The sequence below is a fragment of the Balaenoptera acutorostrata genome, chromosome 2 (genome assembly GCF_949987535.1).
Source record: "Balaenoptera acutorostrata chromosome 2, mBalAcu1.1, whole genome shotgun sequence".
Classification (NCBI taxonomy): Eukaryota; Metazoa; Chordata; class Mammalia; order Artiodactyla; family Balaenopteridae; genus Balaenoptera; species Balaenoptera acutorostrata.
The window spans coordinates 115,243,045-115,264,448 of NC_080065.1; the positions used below are offsets into that span (position 1 = coordinate 115,243,045).

Sequence of the window (21,404 nt, forward strand, 5' to 3'; positions counted from 1 at the left end):
CTGTAATGATTTTGTCAATTAGGTTAGTTATTTTCTTCTTGTCATTAGAATATCTGCTTATGGATTCTTATTCATTGACTCTTCCCAACAACATTTATAAAACTTAATACTCTAATAATTATATTCCTGAGAATAGTAAATTATCAGTGAAAGGTGCACTCATGGCGCTTTCTAGCATAGTGAGGCACTGCTTGACACAGTTGGTACTCAATAAATGTGAATATGTCCATCAAATACCTGTTTTATTAATGTTATTTGATGTGTTATTACCACAGAGACTGCACTATTAAATGGCCAAAGGCCAATCTCAGGTAGTACAATGGATATGGAAATTAGGTTTCTGACTTTCAGTAAAGAAACCATTTAAAAAATCTGAGAGTGGAATAAGTATGTTGACTCGGAGCCATCAGAAGAGACCGTGCAGATGCAGAGGTGCTTGTTGAGGAGGACTGAGGTCCAGACCAATTTCCAATCTCCAATCTGCTCTGTCCCAGAAGGCATTAGTGAGTAGAAGGAACACTTTTATAATTAGTCCCCCTAGAATAGGCACCTTTTTGTAATTAGTCTAGAGAAAGTACCTTTCTCTTAGCACAAATTTGCACATCTGCATACAGAAGACTTTCAGTGGAATGATATCTGCAAAAATATCATTTTGGTTTGATGGGTTCAGACAACAGTTTTAAATGGAATCTCAAAGTTTGATGAGAAGACAGAAAACAGACTATTTTCAGTAGGTTGGGTACAAGTGAGCAGTAAGGGCCAAAGGATAATAATATTGGTATTATTTTAAAGCAGTGGTTCTCAACTGGGGGCAAATTTGCCCCCTGGGGGATATTTGGCAATGTCTGGAAACATTTTTGATTGTCAAAATTAGGGAGGTGCATGGTGATACTGGCATCTAGTGGGTAGAGGCCAGGGATACTGCTAAACATCCTACAAGTACACAAGATAGCCCCTCCCCCTTTCATTTAGAATGAAATAGTATCCATTCTAAATGTCAGCAATGCCAATTGAGAAACCCTGGCATTTCTTTCTTTCTAAAAGAAGAAACCCCTAATATCTAAAATCTAACTGTATGTTTAGAGTCATAAGCCTATCTTACCAGGACCTTCTGTTTAAGGAAACTTTGTTCATAATGTATACTTTTCTAATTCCAGCTAATTATAGTGCCTTACAGTGTTCGTTAAGTCAAAAGTTATTTGAGGGTGATTGCTTTTACTTGCTCAAAAACAGAATCCTCAGTTTGAATATAAAGTCCTGATTTTTACTCTTAAACCCCTTTATATTTTTTGCAATTCCCAGTCCAAGTTCTCCTGGAAATTGGGTTGAGATAAAGGGAGGGCAAGACCTCAAATCCAAGACTAGAGAGATACTGTGTTTCACGGGGTGGAAAAACATGAAATTCTGAGTCTCGGATGGCCCTCCTAAGGAAGCATCGACTCCCACCGCTCTTCTTAGGGCATCGATCAGCCTGCCCGATTGGTTTTAAGATTACTGCCGCCGTCCTCAAGGACTGCCTGCCTCTGGACAAGACCGACAGGTAACGCGTCCCAGCAGTTTTAGCCGGGCAGCCCCGTGTCCCCAAGCACAGGCCCAAACTTCCGGAGCACACGGCTCGACGGTGGGCGGAGCGGGGTGGAAGGCGGGCCACAGATCTCCTCTGAGGACTAGAGCACCGGGCAGCCCAGGCAGGTCGAGGGTCTGCGAGGCGACCGGCCCCTCGCGGCCCGCCAGAGGGGCCGCGCGCCGCCGGAAGTTGGAGGGGGCGCTCGCCGGAGCGCCGGCCCCACAGCCCGGCCCTCCGCAGGGTCGGCCCTCCGCAGGGTCGGCCCTCCGCAGGGTCCGCCCTCCGCCGGGCAGGGAGGAGGGCGCGGGAGCCGCCGCGGCCGCCAGGACCCGCCCCCTCGCCTTCCAGAGCAGGCGACAGGCGGCGCGGGGAGGCGGGGCCGCGGCTGCCGGCGGTGTCTGCGCCTCGCGGTTTCGGAGCCAGCAGACGCTCGGGGAACATGGCGGCGGCGGAGCCCGCGGTCCCGGCGCTCCCCAGCGGCGGTGGCGCGGGGGCGCCGTCGGGCACGGTCCCCGTGCTCTTCTGCTTCTCGGTCTTCGCGCGGCCCGCAGCCGTGCCGCACGGTGCGGGCTACGAGCTGCTCATCCAGAAGTTCCTCAGTCTGTACGGCGACCAGATCGACATGCACCGCAAATTCGTGGTGCAGCTCTTCGCGGAGGAGTGGGGCCAGTATGTGGACCTGCCCAAGGGCTTCGCGGTGAGCGAGCGCTGCAAGGTGCGCCTCGTGCCGCTGCAGATCCAGGTGGGTCCCGCGGGAGGGCCGCGCGCCGAGCCGCAGCTCCCGGTCCCCGTGCGTCCCCGTCCCCGAGGCGCTCCTCAGGTGCCCCGCGGCGGCGGGCCCTGCGCGCCTCACCCGCTGGGAAGGGCCGTGCCGCTGTCGGAAGCCTCCGGGATGGCCCAGCGAAGGCGCCTGTCCGAAGGTGACGGTCACCGGCTGTCCTCGGCCGAGGACGGGGCGTGGGCCTCCCGGCTATTGGCGGCGCGCGCGAACGCCCCCACGTGTGTGGTCCTCAGCCGCCGGCATCCGCTTTGTGTGCCGGGAGCGAGTCCCAGCCTCCTGCGTAACCGAAGGGCTGTGCAGAGTAGCTGTGTTTTTATTTGGGGTGATGCAGAACCGGGGAAAAGAGATTGTGGGGAGTATTGGCCTTAGGGTTTGTTCCCGGAGTTGTGTTTATCACTTGCGGAAACACAAACTTCAGGAGTCATACCCTTTCACCCATCCTCTTCCCCAGTTTTCAGCTCCTTTGATCTTAAGTCTTTCCTAACCTTAAGTGAAATAACCTTGTTTAGCCTCTTCCTAGTAACTGTCAACTGAATCTGTTGATTACATATATACGTTGCCTACCTTGAAAAAGTCGTTTGACTCAGCACTGCAGCACCTTCTTAAATACCCAACTTTAACTAGACCATTCTTTCCTGGTCGTGCTGGCTGAAAAAGTTGTCATACCTGAGGATTATTTTATGCCTTTTTAATATTTTTAAAAAGCCGTGCTCTAATACTACGCAGATCTGCCCCCTGTGTTCTTTTTATGCTCAGCTGAGAGAATTCACCGGAAGATTTATCCTGTTGAAAAGCAAGAACAAAAGGTGAATTTTAGGTACTACACCACCACCATTTTTTTTGGTTGAGAAACCGGTAAGCCATTTCTTTGGAAGACCAAACTGAAATGTGGGATTCAGGATTAGAAGGCATTTTAATATTCAAGTGTCATTTTCTGAGGACTATTCTGTAGTTTTTGGTGGGTTTTTTTGTTTGTTTGTTTGTTTTTCACTTGTAGTTGTCTGTGGAATTGGTCTTGTTTGCTATTACTCCAGCAAGTGATAGCAAAGGAAGGCCAGAAGCTTCCAAAGCAGATACTTTAACCAGAGGGCAAAGGCTATGAGATTCTGTGGTCAACCCTTGGAGAGCCAAAAGGGAGGCAGCTGTTGTCTGATACCCTAGAATTTGCCCTGCTCTTGGGAGAGTTGTGGTTGGTAGGTGTTTACTACCACCCATTTTTATGCCTTCAAGAGTTTTCACGGCTGACACCTCTCTGCAGCCTTCCTTGTCAGTCTGTTTAGATTACTGCTGCCAAAATATGGAAGAAGCTGGATGCACCTTTGACAAATCCATTAATAAAGGGGAGAATCCAAATACTAGCTGAAGAGATCTGGAGCTTTACTGAGGATGCAGACTTCTTTGTGATACATTTCGTGTAGTGGTTGGGAGGGAGAGTGGGCTGTTACCTAATAAGATGTTATGCCAAACTAGCACCCTCCCCAAGTCTTTAAGACTTCCCCCTTCCCCAACAATGGGATTTCTTATGTTGAAAAATTTAAAGCCTGGATCTGAGAACTCTTTTTATCAGTTTAGAAGTTAATAAAATATATGTATATATCTGAAATGTCTTGTACATTCTCAAAAGGCATTATATAATTCAGGTCACATGTGGCTTTTGAAGTCTTTTGCTTGGTATTGGAGATAAAATATAGTTAATTTTTTGTGGTGATGTTTAAAATAATAATTATAATAGCATTACTCTGTCCCATGCTTTTAAAAATGTTATTTTTTTCCCCACTAAATAGTCCAGTAATTCTTAAGCATCTGTTATAAGATACTTTATATATTTTAAAGTATTTAAAAATATTTTTATATTCTTTCATTTTAGTAATCACAATAGCTTGACTTCTTCAGCCAGGTGCCTCCCCCAGCTTAAAAATAGATAATGTGGAGGGATATACACACATACCATATATATCCATATACTTATTCTGATACCTGTTTATATGAAGAGAGATATATATGTGTGTGTGTGTATGTGTATGGATATTCTCCGAAGAAAAAGGGAAGATACTTCTTTTCATGACCATTTTACTATATTTTTTTGGAACCTGGCTGTGTAATCCTAGAGACAGGGACATTTTATGGCTGGACGAGAACTTAGAGTTCACTCCACATTTGAGTGGCAGCTGTAAGTGCCTGGGCCAGTGAATGTAAACATGGGTAAGACCCAATTCTTGTTCCGTACCTAGTAATCTAACTCCATTTTACCAAAGAGCAGAACATGTAGGAAATTGCCTGAGGTTCCATGGCAAAGCGTGTGAAGGTCCTACAGCTGGCCATAGCATTTATGTTCTCTTTTCATGCTTAATGAAAATATCAAGCAGAATGGAAAACAAGCCGCAAACTTGAGCTTGTAACATCATTTGTTTTGATGCTATTCATTGTTTCCGTGGAACAGATGCCTGTCACTCAGCAAGACTCAAGGTGGCCTGTCAGTGAGGCCATGCTCTGGGGATGATAGGCCCCTTCTCCCAGAGGCAGAGATGAAGAGCATGTTTGGCCACATGTAATCCACAGCTTAAATAATGCCATTTATTATTTCTCCAAGAATAGGCCTTATAGCCTCTGTGGCCCTGGCTAACGTACAATATATTCTAGAATGTACTCTTAATTTACACAGGGGTCCGAGTTTGCTTTCACGCTTGTTCTGACTGACGTTGCTAGTGACCTTGTAAAACACAGTGGTTGCTTGTGCCACACTGTCTGCACTGGTGGTTGGTTAGTGGTTCTGTGGGGATTGATCTTTAAGACCCCCATTGCCAGTGTTAGGCTGTGGTAACTTTTTAGTGTCTTCTTTTCTGAAATATTCTGTCCAAGTGACCGAGTGTCTGCTGACAGCTCAGGTAGCTGAAGACAGCTCATGTTTCAAGCACGGTTTATGTGTCTTCAGCCTTGTCAAAATGCTTGAAGTCTAAGGAATTTTGAGACGCAGGGGAAGAAATGTAAATGAGAGGATTATACAGTGGGAATTTAGGTCATTTTTATGACTTATAAGTGTTAATTTTTCACAAGGTATATCCCAAGTTTTAACTAATGGAGAATTCAGCCCTGGAAACTCATGTAAATTTGATATCTTACCACTACCAGTGTATTTTTCCAGCTTGTCACCAGGGAGGGGAGAGCCCAAGTAGAAGAGAGGAAGAAAAGGACATAGTAAGAATGACACCAGCAAGACGGTATGTAGGAGGGAAGGCTCTGGCAGCTTTGTGTGGGCAGAAGATAAGGGCTTCCCTGGGAAGGTTATTTCGACTTTTTCCTGAGGTAGTTTATTGGGAAGGGATTCTGCTCCAGGTTTTACTTCTTGGAAGTTTATTAGTACTATGATTATTTTAAACAGAGGTGTAGACATTTTATAGCTAGAAGAGACCCCAGAGTACATGGTGGGAAGGGAGAGAAGGCAGGGTTTGGAAAGAAAGGGGAAAGGACTTGGGTCTCCCTTGGGCTTGCTAGTTGGAAGGTGGTGATTTTTGATTTCAGAACCTTTACTATGGAGCATGTAGGAGGAGCAGGTAGATAAGCTAATGCTCGGAACTCTTGAGTTAGAGAAGCAGGCAGGAACTATCTTGGGAGGCACACAGTGTCAGGGGCACTGGAGAAAACAGCTGGATCCTGAGGGTATGATATTGTCTGCCCGCCCAGTTTTTAAAAATTTAACATTGCAGATTACTGCCCAAAGCATTGTACACATTTTGCCTCTTGTGGATACATTAGAGGCTACCTATAAATAAACTGTGTTTGAGTGGGAGCTAAACACAATTTCCAAACTGTGTTTGGAAATTTTTTCTTTCATTTAGTTTGCCAAGGGGAATCCAAAGTAGATTCAGGTATCACTGTGTCCCTGGGATCTGGCCAGCTTCACCTTCACTCCAACCTCAGGTACAATCTAAAGAAATCCATCGTCCTTAACACTGAAATTGATGTAGTTGTCTGGCTTCCCTTAGGCAGTTAGAAAGCTCGTTGGAGTTGTAACCTCAATGTAAGTGACATTAGTGTTTACAGCAGGTGAGTAGCTTGTAAAATAAGAGTGAAATAAATATTCTCTTGCAGTCTAAATTAAAAAGCCCCAAACCGTTTTGCCAGGAGCAGATCATGTAATTGTCAGTCTTTTGGTGACGTTTAGAAATCCACTTTATGAATCATTTCTTAATTCTGTAGACTATGTTAACGTAAGTTAGGCAATATCAGTATTTCTTTCTCTATATTTATTGTTTTCATAAGGGATTTTAGTAGTAAGTGGTATTTTAATCTCATTACAGAAGAACTATTTTTAACATGTGCTGACCTTCAGAGCATATGTTTCCTATAGGAGGGATACACAGTAACCTAATACGTTTATTGATTGATTTACATGAAGCTGATTTAATCCTTGAAATAGCCCTATGAGGTAGATACTATTTTTATTACTTTGTTACAGATTAAGAAGCAGCTGTTTGGAGATGTTAATGATTTGCTGCATTTCATGTAATTGAAATTAGTGAAATTGACATTTGGACTCAGATTCTAATGCTCCTGGGCTGTCCTGTGTAGGCACTCTTGTAACCTGGGAGAGTCATGTCACAGACCTCTGTTTTGAGTCAGTATTGGAACAAAGCCTTACTATACCTGTGGTAATCAGGTTTCCTTGGAAACACTTCTCAGTAAAATAATACCTCACATCCCCTTCTAGACCCCTCTCCCACGCACATCATGCCTATATTGTGACTATAATAGACTACCAAAAATTTGAAAACATCACATTTACAATTCCAAACTTTAATCATTCCTAAAGATATACAGTTTACTCACTGTAGTCGTTCGCTAGGTTGCTGCTGTAACAAAGTATAATACTACAGACTGAGTGGCTTATACAACAGAAATTTATTTTCTCATAATTCTGGAGGCTTTAGATCAGGTTTGGTTCCTTCTGAGGGCTGTGAAGAAGAAGCCGTTCCATGCCTCCCTCCTGGCTTTTGGTGGTTTGTTGGGAGTCTTTGGCATTGCGTGGCTTGTAGACACGTCACCTTGATCTCTCCCTTCATGTTCACATGGGCTTCTCTGTGCCCAGATTTCCCCTTTTAATAAGGATGCCACTCATGTTAGATTAGGCACCCACTCTACTCCAGTATGACCTCATCTTAACTAATTATGTTTTCAGTGACTATTTCCAAATAAGGCCACTTTCTGAGGTACAGTACTGGTGGTTAGGAATTCAACATATGAATTTTGGAGCACACGCTTCAACGTACAACACTCACCGTGCATTACGTTTATGGAGAGAACAGAAGTGGGGCACCATGTATCACTAAGCAAGGCCAGCCACTGTGTATGTGCCTGTCCTGAGTAACCGGGCAAGGGAGGAGCAGGTTCCTTGCAGATGTAGCAGCCATTGTTAGAAAATGGTCAGAGCACACGTGGAAGTGAAGGAGGGTAAATACTGTTATGATCGTGGTAATAATGAGACTTGGGGATGGAGTCTTTTGAATATGAAATCTAAGGTTGAATGCCAGCGAAGACAGTTCTTAAGAAAGTGGACAAAAAATTTATACTTGAAATTTATCTCTTAAACTGTTGCTTGAGGAGGCCATTGGTTGTGATCAACTTTTTGTATTGAAATATGTATATTGAAATATGTATCTATTATGTATATGTATATGTGTAGGGATTTATGTATATAAATATATGAAGGTGTATGTATATACACATATTTATTTTTATATGTGATTTCTTCTTACTTCTTGAATATGTGTTGATCTGTAATTGCTTCGCTTTTACTCGTGATGGCACTTGGTCAAGGTCACTTTTAATTTGCTATCTTGCAGTTGCAACATGTTTGACAATGAGCAGCACTTTTAGTTATGTACAAGGTTTTGGTTTAAGAGGAATTTCTGAGTCAAGTTACGAAGTCCCTGAATTATAGAGTCAGTGTGTAATTTAACAACAGTTACTGAAATTCATGTGGATTTGGGGTGGATAGGGGGTTTGGTTAGAGTTTTTCAGTAGTTTTTATTTGTTTGTTTTTTGTTTTGGTAGCCTCAAATCCTCCTTTTTCTGTCTTGTAAGATACGGAGTTTATTCATAAAGTAGCATCTTTACCCCCTACTACTATGGCATAGGGAGACCTTTTTTTTTTTTTCATAAACTTTTAATTTTAGAATAGTGTTGATTTACAACAAAGTTGCAAAGGATAGTACAGAGAGCTCCTGTATACCTGACCTAGTTTCCCTTCTTGCTAATATCTTACATTACTGTGGCATATTTGTCACAGCTAAGGAATCAACATTGGTACATTACTATAAGCTGAGCACCACTTTAGTCAGATTTCACTAGCTTTTCCCTAATGTCCTTTTTCTGTCCCAGGATCCAATCCAGGATACCAATTACATTTAGTTGTCATGTCTTCTTGGACTCCTCTGGGTTATGGCAGTTTCTCAGAGTTCCATTGTTTTTAATGACCTTGACAGTTTTAAGGAGTACTGATTAGATATTTTTGTAGAATGACCTCATTTTGGGTTTATCTGATGTTTTCCTCGTGCTTCAACCAGGGTTGTGAGATTTTGAGAGGAAGATCATGAAGGTCATTCTCATCACGTATCAAAGCTGAATACTGTCACCATGGATTACCTCAATCTTGATCACCTGGCTGAGGCCCTGTTCACCATTACCCTCCCTCTATACTCTGAAGAAGCAAATTACTAAGTGCAGCTCATATTCAAGAGGGTGTCAACTCCTGGAGAGGAGAATATCTAAGGCATTTTTGTTTCATGAAATTATAACCAGTCATCTCTGCATAAAAATATGCCTCGCCCACTTATCTCTATGGTTTCTTTCTTTAACTGAAGGTTTATAGATGATGAATTCCTCTACTAGAAAGGATTTGCAGGGTGCTAAGGATTTCAGGGCTGCATTTTCTGACCTCCTTAATCTGTGTCTAATATGACGTATGTCTGATGTGATCCCCTGCCTGGAACAGGTACCTCACAGCTGAAATGAGGTATAGGGAAGCACCAGGTAACAGGAACCCTAGGAGACCACAAGTCTGAATATTCTAGGATATCTGCGTAGGTAAGGTTTTATTCCTTTAAATATCCCAATTTTCAATATGTTGACCATTTTATATGGTAGTCCTGAAATATTATGTAACTTATTTTCTTAATGAGTGTGATAAAATGATTTTGTCCCAATTTATAACTTACATACAGCTTGTTACTCCTTCATTGGAGTCTAGACTGAGAACTAGTTGAGTTTTGATCTGCTTTTATTGTATTTTGAATCTTTTCTTCCTCAGCTGTCATTTCTTGCTGCTATCAGTTTGCCTGTCTTCAGCAGTTTCCTTTCAGATTTGCTGTTTCCAATCTTGTGTTAATTTATAATCCAGACAACCAAACTTGTTAGGAATGTATACAGAGTTAGTCAGTACAGTCTGAGATAAGATCTGAAAGCTGGAGATCCAAGCAAGTGTAGGCTGTGTGTTAGTGCATGGCCATCCAGCATACTTAGGCAAGTGCCTGGGAGTTTTATTTTGCCTGCTTGCTGGTATTCCCATGTGGTAGAATGGCAAGATTGCTAAGTTGCATTACAGTTAACTTGAAACAAGGCAGTTACAGCTAAACTGCTTTTCATAGTGTCCCCTCAACACATTATGGATGACTAGGGACCCCTGGTTCAAATTTCTAAAAGAATATATATATATATGGATTTTAAGCCTTTTGAGCCAAGATTTAATGTTTACTGAGAATTTAAGATACATGGTCATAGTGACTGGTTTTCAACAAAGTACCCTAAGTACTTACATATACATCAGACTCATTGCTTTTGATAATGACCAAAATGGAAGCATGGTACTTGCATTAAAAATTTAAGTAAGGAAGCAGCCAAAGACGGCATATATAATTTAAGATGCTTGAATATTTATTGAAACATACTTTATTGGCAGAGTAGGAAAACCCTCCACGTAGTGTTAGAATTAAAGATGGCACTCCCATTCTGACATGAACTTGGTGTTGGACTGCACATGGTTAATCAGTGCACATCTATAGAGTTAATACCAGAGGGAGATTAAGGTGCCGGAGTCCTTCAGACCAGGACACAGATAAATAAAAGTGCAAACTGACTAGAACAGTCATACTGCTAAGGATAAAAGATTCCTTTTGATGATTCATTTAATTCTTGTAGTAATTGTTTCTTGGGAGTATGCCATGTGCACAGATACTAAGGCAGAGTGTAGGGCCAGGCTGGTGGTGAAGCCACCACCATGTAATCAGGACTCAGGTTCCTCTATAAAATTATGAGTAATTATTGTCTGTGGGTGGTTTAGGTTAATTAGAGGGGAGACTTACGGGGTGCCTAGTAAGAGTAGTGGCATGGGTTCATTCATGATCAGACTGCATCCTTTCCAGGGCTTTCTCTAATTTGAGAAGGTAGAAAGAAAAGTACCATGGACTTTTAAGAATTAAATTCTTGTATTCAGCAGTGATTTTTCACTTTTTGGTAGATCTGTATTGGGCCCAAGTTGTTATAATAGACCAGCTACAGCGATTAATGTAAAGCATGGTAATCTAATACCCAGTTTTCATCTTAATTCATTGACTTTCCCGATTGTGATAAATATGTGTAAGAATTCAGATGTCAAATTTATGTCTTTCCATTTGACAGTGGTGATGTGCTTGGCATCATTTCATTGCATTTTTTTTTGAAGTCTAAGAAGTTATTCTTGAGAATACCAACTTAATATTTCTGTGTTGATGATAGCAGTATATCTAGATTTGTTTCTGTTTTTTTAGTTTTTTGTTCCATAATCTTTGCTACAGATTATTTAAATTTTATTCTTTGTTCTTGTAAGCAATGCCATCATCAGATTTAAGTTTTTCACTGTTTTTATATTATAAAAGTAATACATATTTTTAAATAACATTTAGCAAATGTTTTAAAATAGCATTTGAAAAATAAAAGAAAGGTATTAAGAAAAAATGTTATCAACATCCCTAACTATATAACCACATGTTCATATTTTCATATATTTGCTTCTACTTTTTATTCATATTTTTACATTATTGAAATACTATTGAACTGTGCTCTGTTTTTAAAATTAACATTAGATTATGGCATTTCTTCTTAGATGGTGCACATTTTTTGAAAACATACACATATGTTATTTTAATAGGCTAAAAAATGTTTGTTATGTGAATGTGTTAAAATTTGTGAAATCATTTTTGTATTGTTGGTTCTTGGTTTATTTCTAATTTTCACTATTAAAAGCAATTCAGTGGACATCTTTGGGGATAATTTTTTTTTCCTGTTATTCATATCATTTCTCTTAGACAATAGTTGTAGAAATGGATTTAATGGGTCAAACAGTAGGAATGTTTTTCTCTCTTTACTGACCTCCAGCTGAAAATAAATGTCATTGTATAACAAATGCTAAATCATTCTTTTTTTCTTTTTTCCTCAGCTCACTACCCTGGGAAATCTTACACCTTCAAGCACTGTGTTTTTCTGCTGTGATATGCAGGAAAGGTTCAGACCAGCCATCAAGTATTTTGGAGATATTATTAGTGTGGGACAGAGATTGGTATGCTTGCTTGTTCATTTTTTCCAATTTGCTAAAGCATGGTTCATACACAAACATATGTATATTGCTACTTATCTTTGTGTTTTTTTTTTCCTCCAGTTACAAGGGGCCCGGATTTTAGGAATTCCAGTTATTGTAACAGAACAGTACCCTAAAGGTCTTGGAAGCACTGTTCAAGAAATTGATTTAACGGGTGTAAAACTGGTACTTCCAAAGACCAAGTTTTCAATGGTATTACCAGAAGTAGAAGCAGCATTAGCAGAGATTCCTGGAGTCAGGAGTGTTGTGTTATTTGGAGTAGAAGTGAGTAACTCTTGTTCTGTTTTGGACACAATATCATTTGTAGAAAACTTGTTATTTCCAGAATGTAATTTTGTATATAGAATACCATGTAGGTAACTGATAGAAAATAGCTACCGTTTTTTAAGTGTTGACTACTTGCATGGCACTGATCTAAACACTTTATATATATTAATTTGTTGAACTCTCACAGCAATCCTCTGAGCTAAGTACTTTTGGTCTCATATTGTAGGTGAGAAAACTCAAACACAGGTGCTGTGCGTCTTGCCCAAGGTCATAGAGTTAGTTAAAGTTAGATGAAGCTGCATTTGAATCTAGGTTGATTGATTCTTGGGCCTTTACTTTGAATCCCAACTTTTGGAACACATTTTCACCAAAGACAGTATGTTTATTTATGTGTTATAGGAGCTCACCTTGGTCATGTTTTTGTTCTCGAAAAACCTTAGAAGTCATGTAGTATGTAGTTCATTGTCCTTCACATTTGAATCATGTGTACCTATTTTTTTAAAGGAAAAAAAATACTCATGGATTCCTAATGCTGATTAAAATGATTTTTTGTTTGGTTTGTTTTTTTGTCATGTAGAAACAGAATATAAGTATTTATTCATAGCTTTTAAACACCTCTTGAACTGAAATTTTAAAATTATGAAAACCATAAAAACAGTGAAATCCAAATAATATTAACTTAAGACATCCATGATGTTTTGATAGTAGGTTTCAGAGTAGTAGGTTTTAATAGTAGAAGATGTAGCCTCAGGTTTAGATATATATTAAATATTTCTGTATTTTGACTTAAAGAATGATAAAATAAAGGAAGCCTATTTGTATAAATATGTCACACCAAATGCTGACTTTTGCACTTTTCTTGCTTGTTCATGATTAGACCTCATGTCTAATCAAAATCATCTTTGAGCAGTCCTCCAGTGCTAATTTTAATGAGTTGTCAGTTGATAATTCTTCACAGCCCTCTTGTCATATGAAGATAAGGTTGGTTGGCATTATTAACATTTGCTTTCATTGGTTATATAATCCACTTATTGTTGGAGCATGTTTTTAACTCTTTATTCTCTGCTGATGAATTGTTAAAAGTTCATACTTACAAAGATGGAATCTGTATAATTCATTTTCTGGTGATGTATACTGGGTATTTTTTGCCTGTGCTACAAGTTATTTTTAACTTGGCCTACCTTTACTACTGGGTGCCTTATAACAACTCAGTTTTCCCACCATTATCTCAATTGGCAGTACTGCAAACGCGTTCTTTGTGTTAGGCACTTGGTGTGAATACAGAAATAAACCCAACTGCGAGTGGCATCAAAACTGAGTGGTAGTAGTCAGCCGTATGAAGGTCGTCCAGATGACATAGATGAAAGTCTTTAAAAAAAGTGCTCACAGAGCTCTAAGAATATGTTCAAGGTTCCCAGTACAAAGAACATTGATGTAATGCAGTCCCTGACTTAACAAAGAGGCAGCCAAAGCCAGAAATGCTGTTAATGCTCAAGATCACTAGTGAGTTGGAGGCAAAACTAGATGTGGACAAGGCCGTTGGACCTGTAGTGCTCTTTCTGCTCTACCGTGTTGCTGCACATTTGTAAAATACTTGTAGTTTGCCACGTTATTACATATGGTTTTTACTTTCCTACTAGACCCACGTGTGCATCCAACAGACAGCTCTGGAGCTCGTCGGCAGAGGTATCGAGGTTCATATTGTCGCTGATGCCACGTCGTCGAGAAGCATGATGGACAGGATGTTTGCTCTTGAGGTAATTGTCCTGCTTTAAAATAAATCATTAGCCAAGGCTTCCAAGTAAATTTGGAGAGTATTAAATATGTAACAGCAGTGAAAGATTTACCTCTTAAATTTGAGCTTGGTCTGACAACAATCAGACTGATTTCCGGGGTCTACGCACGACAAACCTCTGAGGTCTCATCATCATATCCTGTTTTACATCTTCTGTCTTTATTTCTAGATGTCTAGTGATGCCAAACGCTCCTTTACATCTTCTGTCGTAACTTTGCTAGTTTTGCACATGAACTAAGAGGTATTCCAGTAAGCTTACTCTGAACTACTGAAAGATTTGCAAATTAAAAACAGCTCACCTAGGCTTAACTCGGCCAGGGTCTAGCCAACACCTAGGGTATGGTGGGCCGGAGCTTGGTTCAGCCATGTGTTAGATTTCCTCAGACTTGAATTTCTGGGAATAGGAGGTGTGTCACTGACTGTGGGCACCACTCACACACAGTGTTTAATGGCTCTCTGTGTGGAGTGTCAGGATGTACTTCAGAGTCAGGGAGTTGATGACTTTCATCAGTGTTGCATAACAGTAGCCTTACGTAAGCATTGCCTATTCCGAGACTGTTGAAAAACAAACTCCCACAATTAATCCTTTGAAGCCTTCACTCCGCATTGTGCATCTCTCTCTCTTTCATGTTTAATTCTAATTCTATAATAGCTTTAAAGTAATGTCAATCTGGATTGAATTGCTGAGTTTTTAACTGATTATTTTTATTGAGAATGGGAGATGTAGATTTTTTTTTTGAAACCCTCCAGTGTTCCATGCATAAGCTGACCTGTGAGCCACTTTCTCTGTAGGATTGCTCAATCATCTCTCTAGCCTAAAATGTTCCCTAGGGTGGTGAGTTGGGCAAATAAGAAAGAGAGGAAAGAAAGGAGACTCAAGTCAGTGGGGAGGGCTGATGCAGAAGCAGGCAGGTAGCTGGCAGCAGCAGTGGTTTTAAGGCCCTGGTTGGCCATCCCTTCTCTTATTCCTGAGCAGTGAGTCCTATTTTGCGATTATAGGTGGAAATGGTTTTATTTATTTTATTCAACTATTTTCAAGTCCACTTGGACTACTGGGTTCTCTGGTTAGTTAGATACTAAGTGTTGCTTCTTCCCCTCTCAGCAGAGATCTTTAAGCTGTTCTTACAGTCATAGTTAGTTTCCACTTTTCAAATTTCCTTAGTAATCTGAGTTTAGACACTTCCACTGTCAGATCCGTACTACCTCGGCAGACAGCTCTTTTCTTCTTTGAATACCTTTATGGTAATGCTGAGGTCCAGAACTTGAAGTGTGTCCAAGGAAGCGAAAAACTAAGAACATACAAAACCAAAAATTTTCCTTGCTTGTAAAGAGATTTCAAGAACTTTTGTCCTACATTCAAGTTTTTTAGACGTCTTTATTATGCCATTTATTACAGAAAATTTTGATTGTTGGCAGTTCCGTGTTCTACCAAGACTCAGAATAAGAACAGCCGTTTACCATCTGAGCCTCATTCTTTTAGAGGTGGTCTGTAATCTCACTGATTAGGAGGAGTCTAAACAGTGGGGGGATAATATGGGTTTGAATTCAGGTTCTGGCATTTTGTAAATTTGTGTCCTTGGACAAATTACCTAATATCTTTGCCTCAGATTTCTCATTGGTGATGTGAAATAAAATTCATATTTTTATGGCAAGACAAGAAAAATTTAAACACGAAAAAATTTTCTTTGCCCTTTGGCCTCCTCTCTCCTCCCTACTGTGCATTGTGTATCTAAAGTATGCATCGACTGAACCTCCCATCAGCAGAAATACCTGCTCAACCATAAAGAGCAGACAACCCCTTAAAAGATAACATTCCTTCTTGATCTTCTAAGGGGTCACATGACCCACCACAGTGGCACTTAGATCTGGATTATGTAAACTGTCAATAATAGGTCATTTAATGTACAGCCCTCTGTCTCAACTTATGTAACTGTGCTTTGACTTCTGACGGGTGGACCAGTTCTCAGAGCTTTCTGAGGGGCTGTTCCCAGGTTATAATCCTCACTTTGGCTTGAATAAAATTTTCCATTTCTTCCTTTTTTTTTTTATTGGAGTATAATTGCTTTACAATGTTGTGTTAGTTTCTGCTGTACAATGAAGTGAGTCAGCTATATGTATACCTATGTCCCCTCTCTCTTGGACCTCCCTCCCACCCATCTAGGTCGTCACAAAGCACCAAGCTGAGCTTCCTGTGCTTTATAGCATGTTCCTGCTAGCTGTCTATTTTATGCACAGTAGTGTATATATATCAATCCTAATCTCCCAATTCATCCCACCCTCGCCTTCCCCCCATGTCCACATGTCCGTTCTCTAAGTCTGTGTCTCTGTTCCTGCCTTGCAAATAGGTTCATCTGTTTCTTTCTTAGATTGACGGATTAATTTTTTGTCGACTGTGAAGTAGAAATAACAGTCATTACATGGGAGGATTTTTGTGAAGATTAAATGAAATAATGTATTGATAGCACCTAGTACAGTGTCCGATATGGTAAACACTCAAAAGTTAGCTGTTGCTTTTATTTTTACTGTAGCTTTTATTTGTTTTTGTTGTCTTCATGAGGTTCATCCGGTCAGAAACGTATAAGCATATATCAGCTTCCAAGACCCAGAAGGGCCTAGTCCTGAGAAGTTCTGAGGAGGGAAGGAAGGAGTATGGTCTGGGCTGGATTTGGAGGAGCCTGCAGCAGCCAGCATTGCCTTGGCTTACAGTGAGGTTGAAAGGGAGAGAAGAAGCAGGTCAGGTGCTGATGGGGGAAGATGTGTGCCACATTTCAGATTTCTCCTCCTAGTCTTAATTTGCTATGGAGGTGTTTTAGTCCCTCAGTCCTTGGGAGAAATGTTAAGTTTCCTTTTTTCTTCTGTGACTATGAAAGTGAAATAGAGATCTGGTCCGCTCCCCTTCTTCTTCTTCCCTTGAGAACACAACTACTTAAGGTCATTCCTGAGACTCCCCATATTGCCTGTTAAGACCATTGTACTAGTAAGATTTATAGTTACCATTATTAAAACTTCTCTGCCAGGATCTGTGGTGTGTGCTTTATTCCACAAAATTTTTTGAGCACCTACCGTCTGTCAGGCATTTTTCTTTCAACTTACAATTGTAGAGTAAATGTGAGACAAAATAGAATAAAGCCGTCTCTTGAACTTGATGTCCTTGTACTTCTGGGGAGTTGTTAGTGTTGCTTGGGAATTTAGTGGGTTTAGTCTTTTTTTTCCCCCACCCTCTCTGAGGCTGTCTTGGCTTTGTGTTATTGCATTTTTAGGTTTGTGGGTCAGAGCAACCTTTCCTTTCCTTCGGCCTAGTTGGACTGGTTTTGCAAGTGTAAGGGAAGAACTCAGGAAGCCTATTAAGCCATGTACCCATTTGCATTAAACAGCTGGAGTTTTAATTGCCGCTTCTAAAGCCAGGAGATAAAGTGAGTGTGGGACCAGTATTGTAGGTGTCCTCATAGCTCAAGGTGGTGGGCAGGAACCTGCCGGTGTCTGGAAAAAGTGCCGCTGTTCTCTTTCTGCTCAGGTACCCTTCTAGGTTGGGGCTGGGAAGGCACCGTGGGAAGATCTGTTAGTCTGATCTAAAGACTTTGCATTCGTAGCAAAGGCGTGAGCCACGCCTTCCCCTAACACAGGTTCTTGGCTTGATTACTTTCGAATGCAATCAATATTGGGCATATCTAAGTCTTGAAGTTAAATAATTTTATGTAAGTTTCTGTTCACTAAAGTGTTTTTTTGTGTGCCTCTAGTGTCCCAGCTTGCCCCTGCCACGGTGTACGGACTTGTAGCATCCCTGAGGGTTGTTGGCTTAGGGTGGATCCGGTGCTGCTCTAGTCTGGTCAGGAGAGCACTGTGGAAAAAAGCTGCCTTCTTCCTGGGTCATCACATTTCTTCCTCAGACCTGGAAACAGTTTTCTGTCCTTCCTGCCTCATGAAGGAACTAGAAAGATGACTGAGAACTGACCTTTGTTTGCACTTTGGAATATAGAAGGCACTTTCACAGACATTGAAAGTATGATTCAGATTCAGACTGATTGAAAGTCCTTTGATTCAACAGGGGGCAGTAAGGAAGGCAGGGCGGCCAGGGAGAGAGCTGCGTTTGGATGGCTGGACATTCACGGCACCGAGCTGCAGCTAGTCTTATTCCCCACCCTGCTGTCTGAAGCAAGCACACAGTCCTTTGAGATTTCTGAGGGTTTGATATGATAGTCAGGAGTTGACTGAAAAGCAAGCAGGAGGAAATTAGTCTCCAGAAGTCTTTAAAGAACTCAGTGATGACTCAGCCTCTGGGATTTGTCCCAACGTAAAGGACACTAGCAGCCTCACTTATTTCTTCCTCTTTCCTATGTAACCCTCTGCTGTTTTTTCATTTCTCCAGCGCTGTGGTCAGCCTGCTCTGTACACTCCTGTGCTGGTGTTTGAGGTCCAAGCTTGCTATCTGATAAGTAGGCTATGGCTTACACTTCCTTCTGCATCCTTGGGGATAAAAAGGAAGAGTCTGCCAGTGGGAAGGTTGGGTCTCTGGATCTGCAGCCATTTGAAGGGTTTCCATTGGGATGTCCTGTTTATTCAGGTGACTCCCTTTATGACGAGACACTGATCCACGTCTTTTCCTCTAACTTGCATAGGAATCGTGTCTAACCACCTCATCTTCTAAGGCTCTTACAGTGAATGTTGCTTGGGGTAACAAACAGTTGGTCTGTTTTTTTCCCTAAGGTTTCTGATAAATACATCCAGAAAATGGATCTCTGCTCTAGAATTCTCCTCCCATTCCCCTCTCCCACCCTTTTCTCCACTTTTCTCTTCTTTGCCCTCCTCCTTCCCTTTCCCTCCTCCCCCTCCTTGAGATTTCTGTCCTTAGATCTTTATTATGATTCCACTGGAACAGTTTGGCAAGGATGTTCTTTCACCTGTCAGTGAAACTCTATACAACCTTAAATTTTATACTCCTGTTTATGATTCTAAAAAGCTGTCAGTGGTGGCAATGGTAGTGGTTCTGTTGTCATCCAGGGGCACATTCTTAAACCTCACATGAGGCTCTTCTACCACCACCAGCATTTCTTACTTATGGGAAGGGCATGCAGTTTGATGTCAGATATTTGGAGAGAGGAAAAAAAGAAATTAAGAATCATTGTTTTACAGTCCTTAGCCTTGATTTTCCTCTGTCCCTGGTGCATATAAGTGAGAATATTGGCTGCCTATTCTCTTTTACTTGTTTCTAGTCCTTATTACTAATATTGAGAACCATCATAAAGGTTTTGTGGTGTGGCTAGTTTGAAATCTCTCCTCATCTCTGAATTTGATGGTATGGCTAAGGGCCATGGTTTTGATAGAGGACACTAATCATTGTGTCCTGGCGTGCTTTTTGCTGTTTTAACATAGTGTTCATTCTCATGCTTAATTTCTTGATTTGTCTTTTTTTTTTAAAGCGTCTTGCTCGAACTGGGATCATAGTGACTACAAGTGAAGCTGTTCTGCTACAGCTGGTGGCTGATAAAGACCATCCAAAATTCAAGGAAATTCAGAATCTAATTAAGGCGAGTGCTCCAGAGTCCGGTCTGCTTTCCAAAGTATAAGACATGTGAAGAACTGGTATGCTACCCACCATCAGGTGGACAGGACTGTAAGCCCAGACAAGCTCATGTCTCTAGTAGAATTAAAATGTTAAGTCAAAAATTGGCTCCTTTTTTGCGCCTCTTAGTAAAACTTAACCAATTAGACCGTTTGGGTACCAGCATTTAGTTACAAATGTCAAAGGCTTCAGGTGCTGCTTACCTTCTTTTTATGTTAATGTGCTTTTATTTATTAAAAAATTATAATGGAGGTTCCTGTTTTCTCTATACCATATACACTGATCATACTTTCAAAAGTGCACACTCTTGTGAAGTTTTCTTAAATTGTGCACAGTTAAAGACAAAGACGTACCAGTAATAGTTTGACTTTTGTATTATTGTAAGATGTATGTTATAATGTTAATGTGGATTCAGTGCTTTTACTTTACAGGTTGATTGAAATAGGATTATTAAACGAGAATTTAAAAACAGGATTCCGGATTGTGTTACCCCTTTTGCTCACAATGCAGTCAAGTTATTTATTATGTTGCACTGGTTTAACCAGAAAAAGTTATGTTGAATAATTACATATCTTTCTTAATTATGCTAATTTTCTTATTCTGCTCACCATCACTAATTCTCTGTTAATGTTCTCTTTTTTAACTGAATCTTTTACCCAGAAAGACTCATTCGCTCATTGCTTGTTTTAATTTTGTAAACAGATGAGAGGATTTGCAACACCGTATCATTAGTGGAGGGCTGTTTTAAGATCCTTGAAGTATTACTTTAGCTGAATAGCTTTATAACCATCTTGAATACATCTTCTAATATGCACAAGATTTAGCAAAAAGATAAAGGCTGGATAAAATGTAGTTTTAAAACATCCATATTCTTGTTTGAAATTTTTTCCACCTACCTTCCAATTACTGTTAATGCAAAAGGCCTCAGTAATGATTTGGTAGTATTACTTTTGCAGTCATTACTACCATTCAATAAATTTATTTTCATTTAATATTTATTATAGGGTATTAAAACTTTTTAAAAAATATTATGTGAAATATGAAACATTGGTGTCTTTTATATTAAAGTAATTAGAGAAAACGTATTATGTGAATGAAGTGCTTTTGTTCGCCACAGCATGGCTCTTTGACTACTCTTCCAGGGATTCGAATATTTATTTTTTTAAAAAAAATTTTTTTTAATTTATTTATTTATGGCTGTGTTGGGTCTTCGTTTCTGTGCGAGGGCTTCCTCTAGTTGTGGCAAGTGGGGGCCACTCCTCATCGCGGTGTGCAGGCCTCTCGTTACCGCGGCCTCTCTTGTTGCGGAGCACAGGCTCCAGACGCGCAGGCTCAGTAATTGTGGCTCACGGGCCCAGCCGCTCCGCGGCATGTGGGATCTTCCCAGACCAGGGCTCGAACCCGTGTCCCCTGCATTGGCAGGCGGACTCTCAACTACTCAAATATTTATTTAAAGGTATAAAATTTTTGACATTTGTAATCTTTCAACTCATGGAAATTTTTGAAGAAGGAAAATGTTTTGTCCATGGGGGTAAATGGATTTTATTGAAGGGCCTTCTTATTTAAGAGCAGTAGAAATTTTTTTTTTTTTTTTTCTGGTCAGTGTAATGAACAGCAATCTAGCATTCTTCTTAGGGTTATGTTTAAATTTTTTTTCCAGCAAACTTGTGTGTCCACAAAGAAGAATCAAAGATTTCTACACATTTTAAAATAGTTTTTAATAAATTTAACCTAGTGCTTCTCAAAGTCTAATATGAATACAAGTCACCCGGGGATCTTGTTAAAATGCTCACTGGTTCAATAGGT

The 21,404-nt window shown here is 40.5% G+C and overlaps 1 protein-coding gene across 1 annotated transcript; it reads left to right on the forward strand.

The window, feature by feature from the left end:
• The first annotated feature begins 1,934 nt into the window (after nucleotides 1-1,934).
• On the forward strand, nucleotides 1,935-20,683 carry ISOC1 (isochorismatase domain containing 1). Its single transcript, XM_057541824.1, has 5 exons — nucleotides 1,935-2,309; nucleotides 11,818-11,937; nucleotides 12,037-12,240; nucleotides 13,884-14,000; nucleotides 19,456-20,683. The coding sequence occupies exons 1-5, from the start codon at nucleotides 2,007-2,009 to the stop codon at nucleotides 19,600-19,602; spliced, it is 891 nt and encodes a 296-aa protein (XP_057397807.1). The 5' UTR covers nucleotides 1,935-2,006; the 3' UTR covers nucleotides 19,603-20,683.
• The last annotated feature ends 721 nt before the right edge of the window (nucleotides 20,684-21,404 follow it).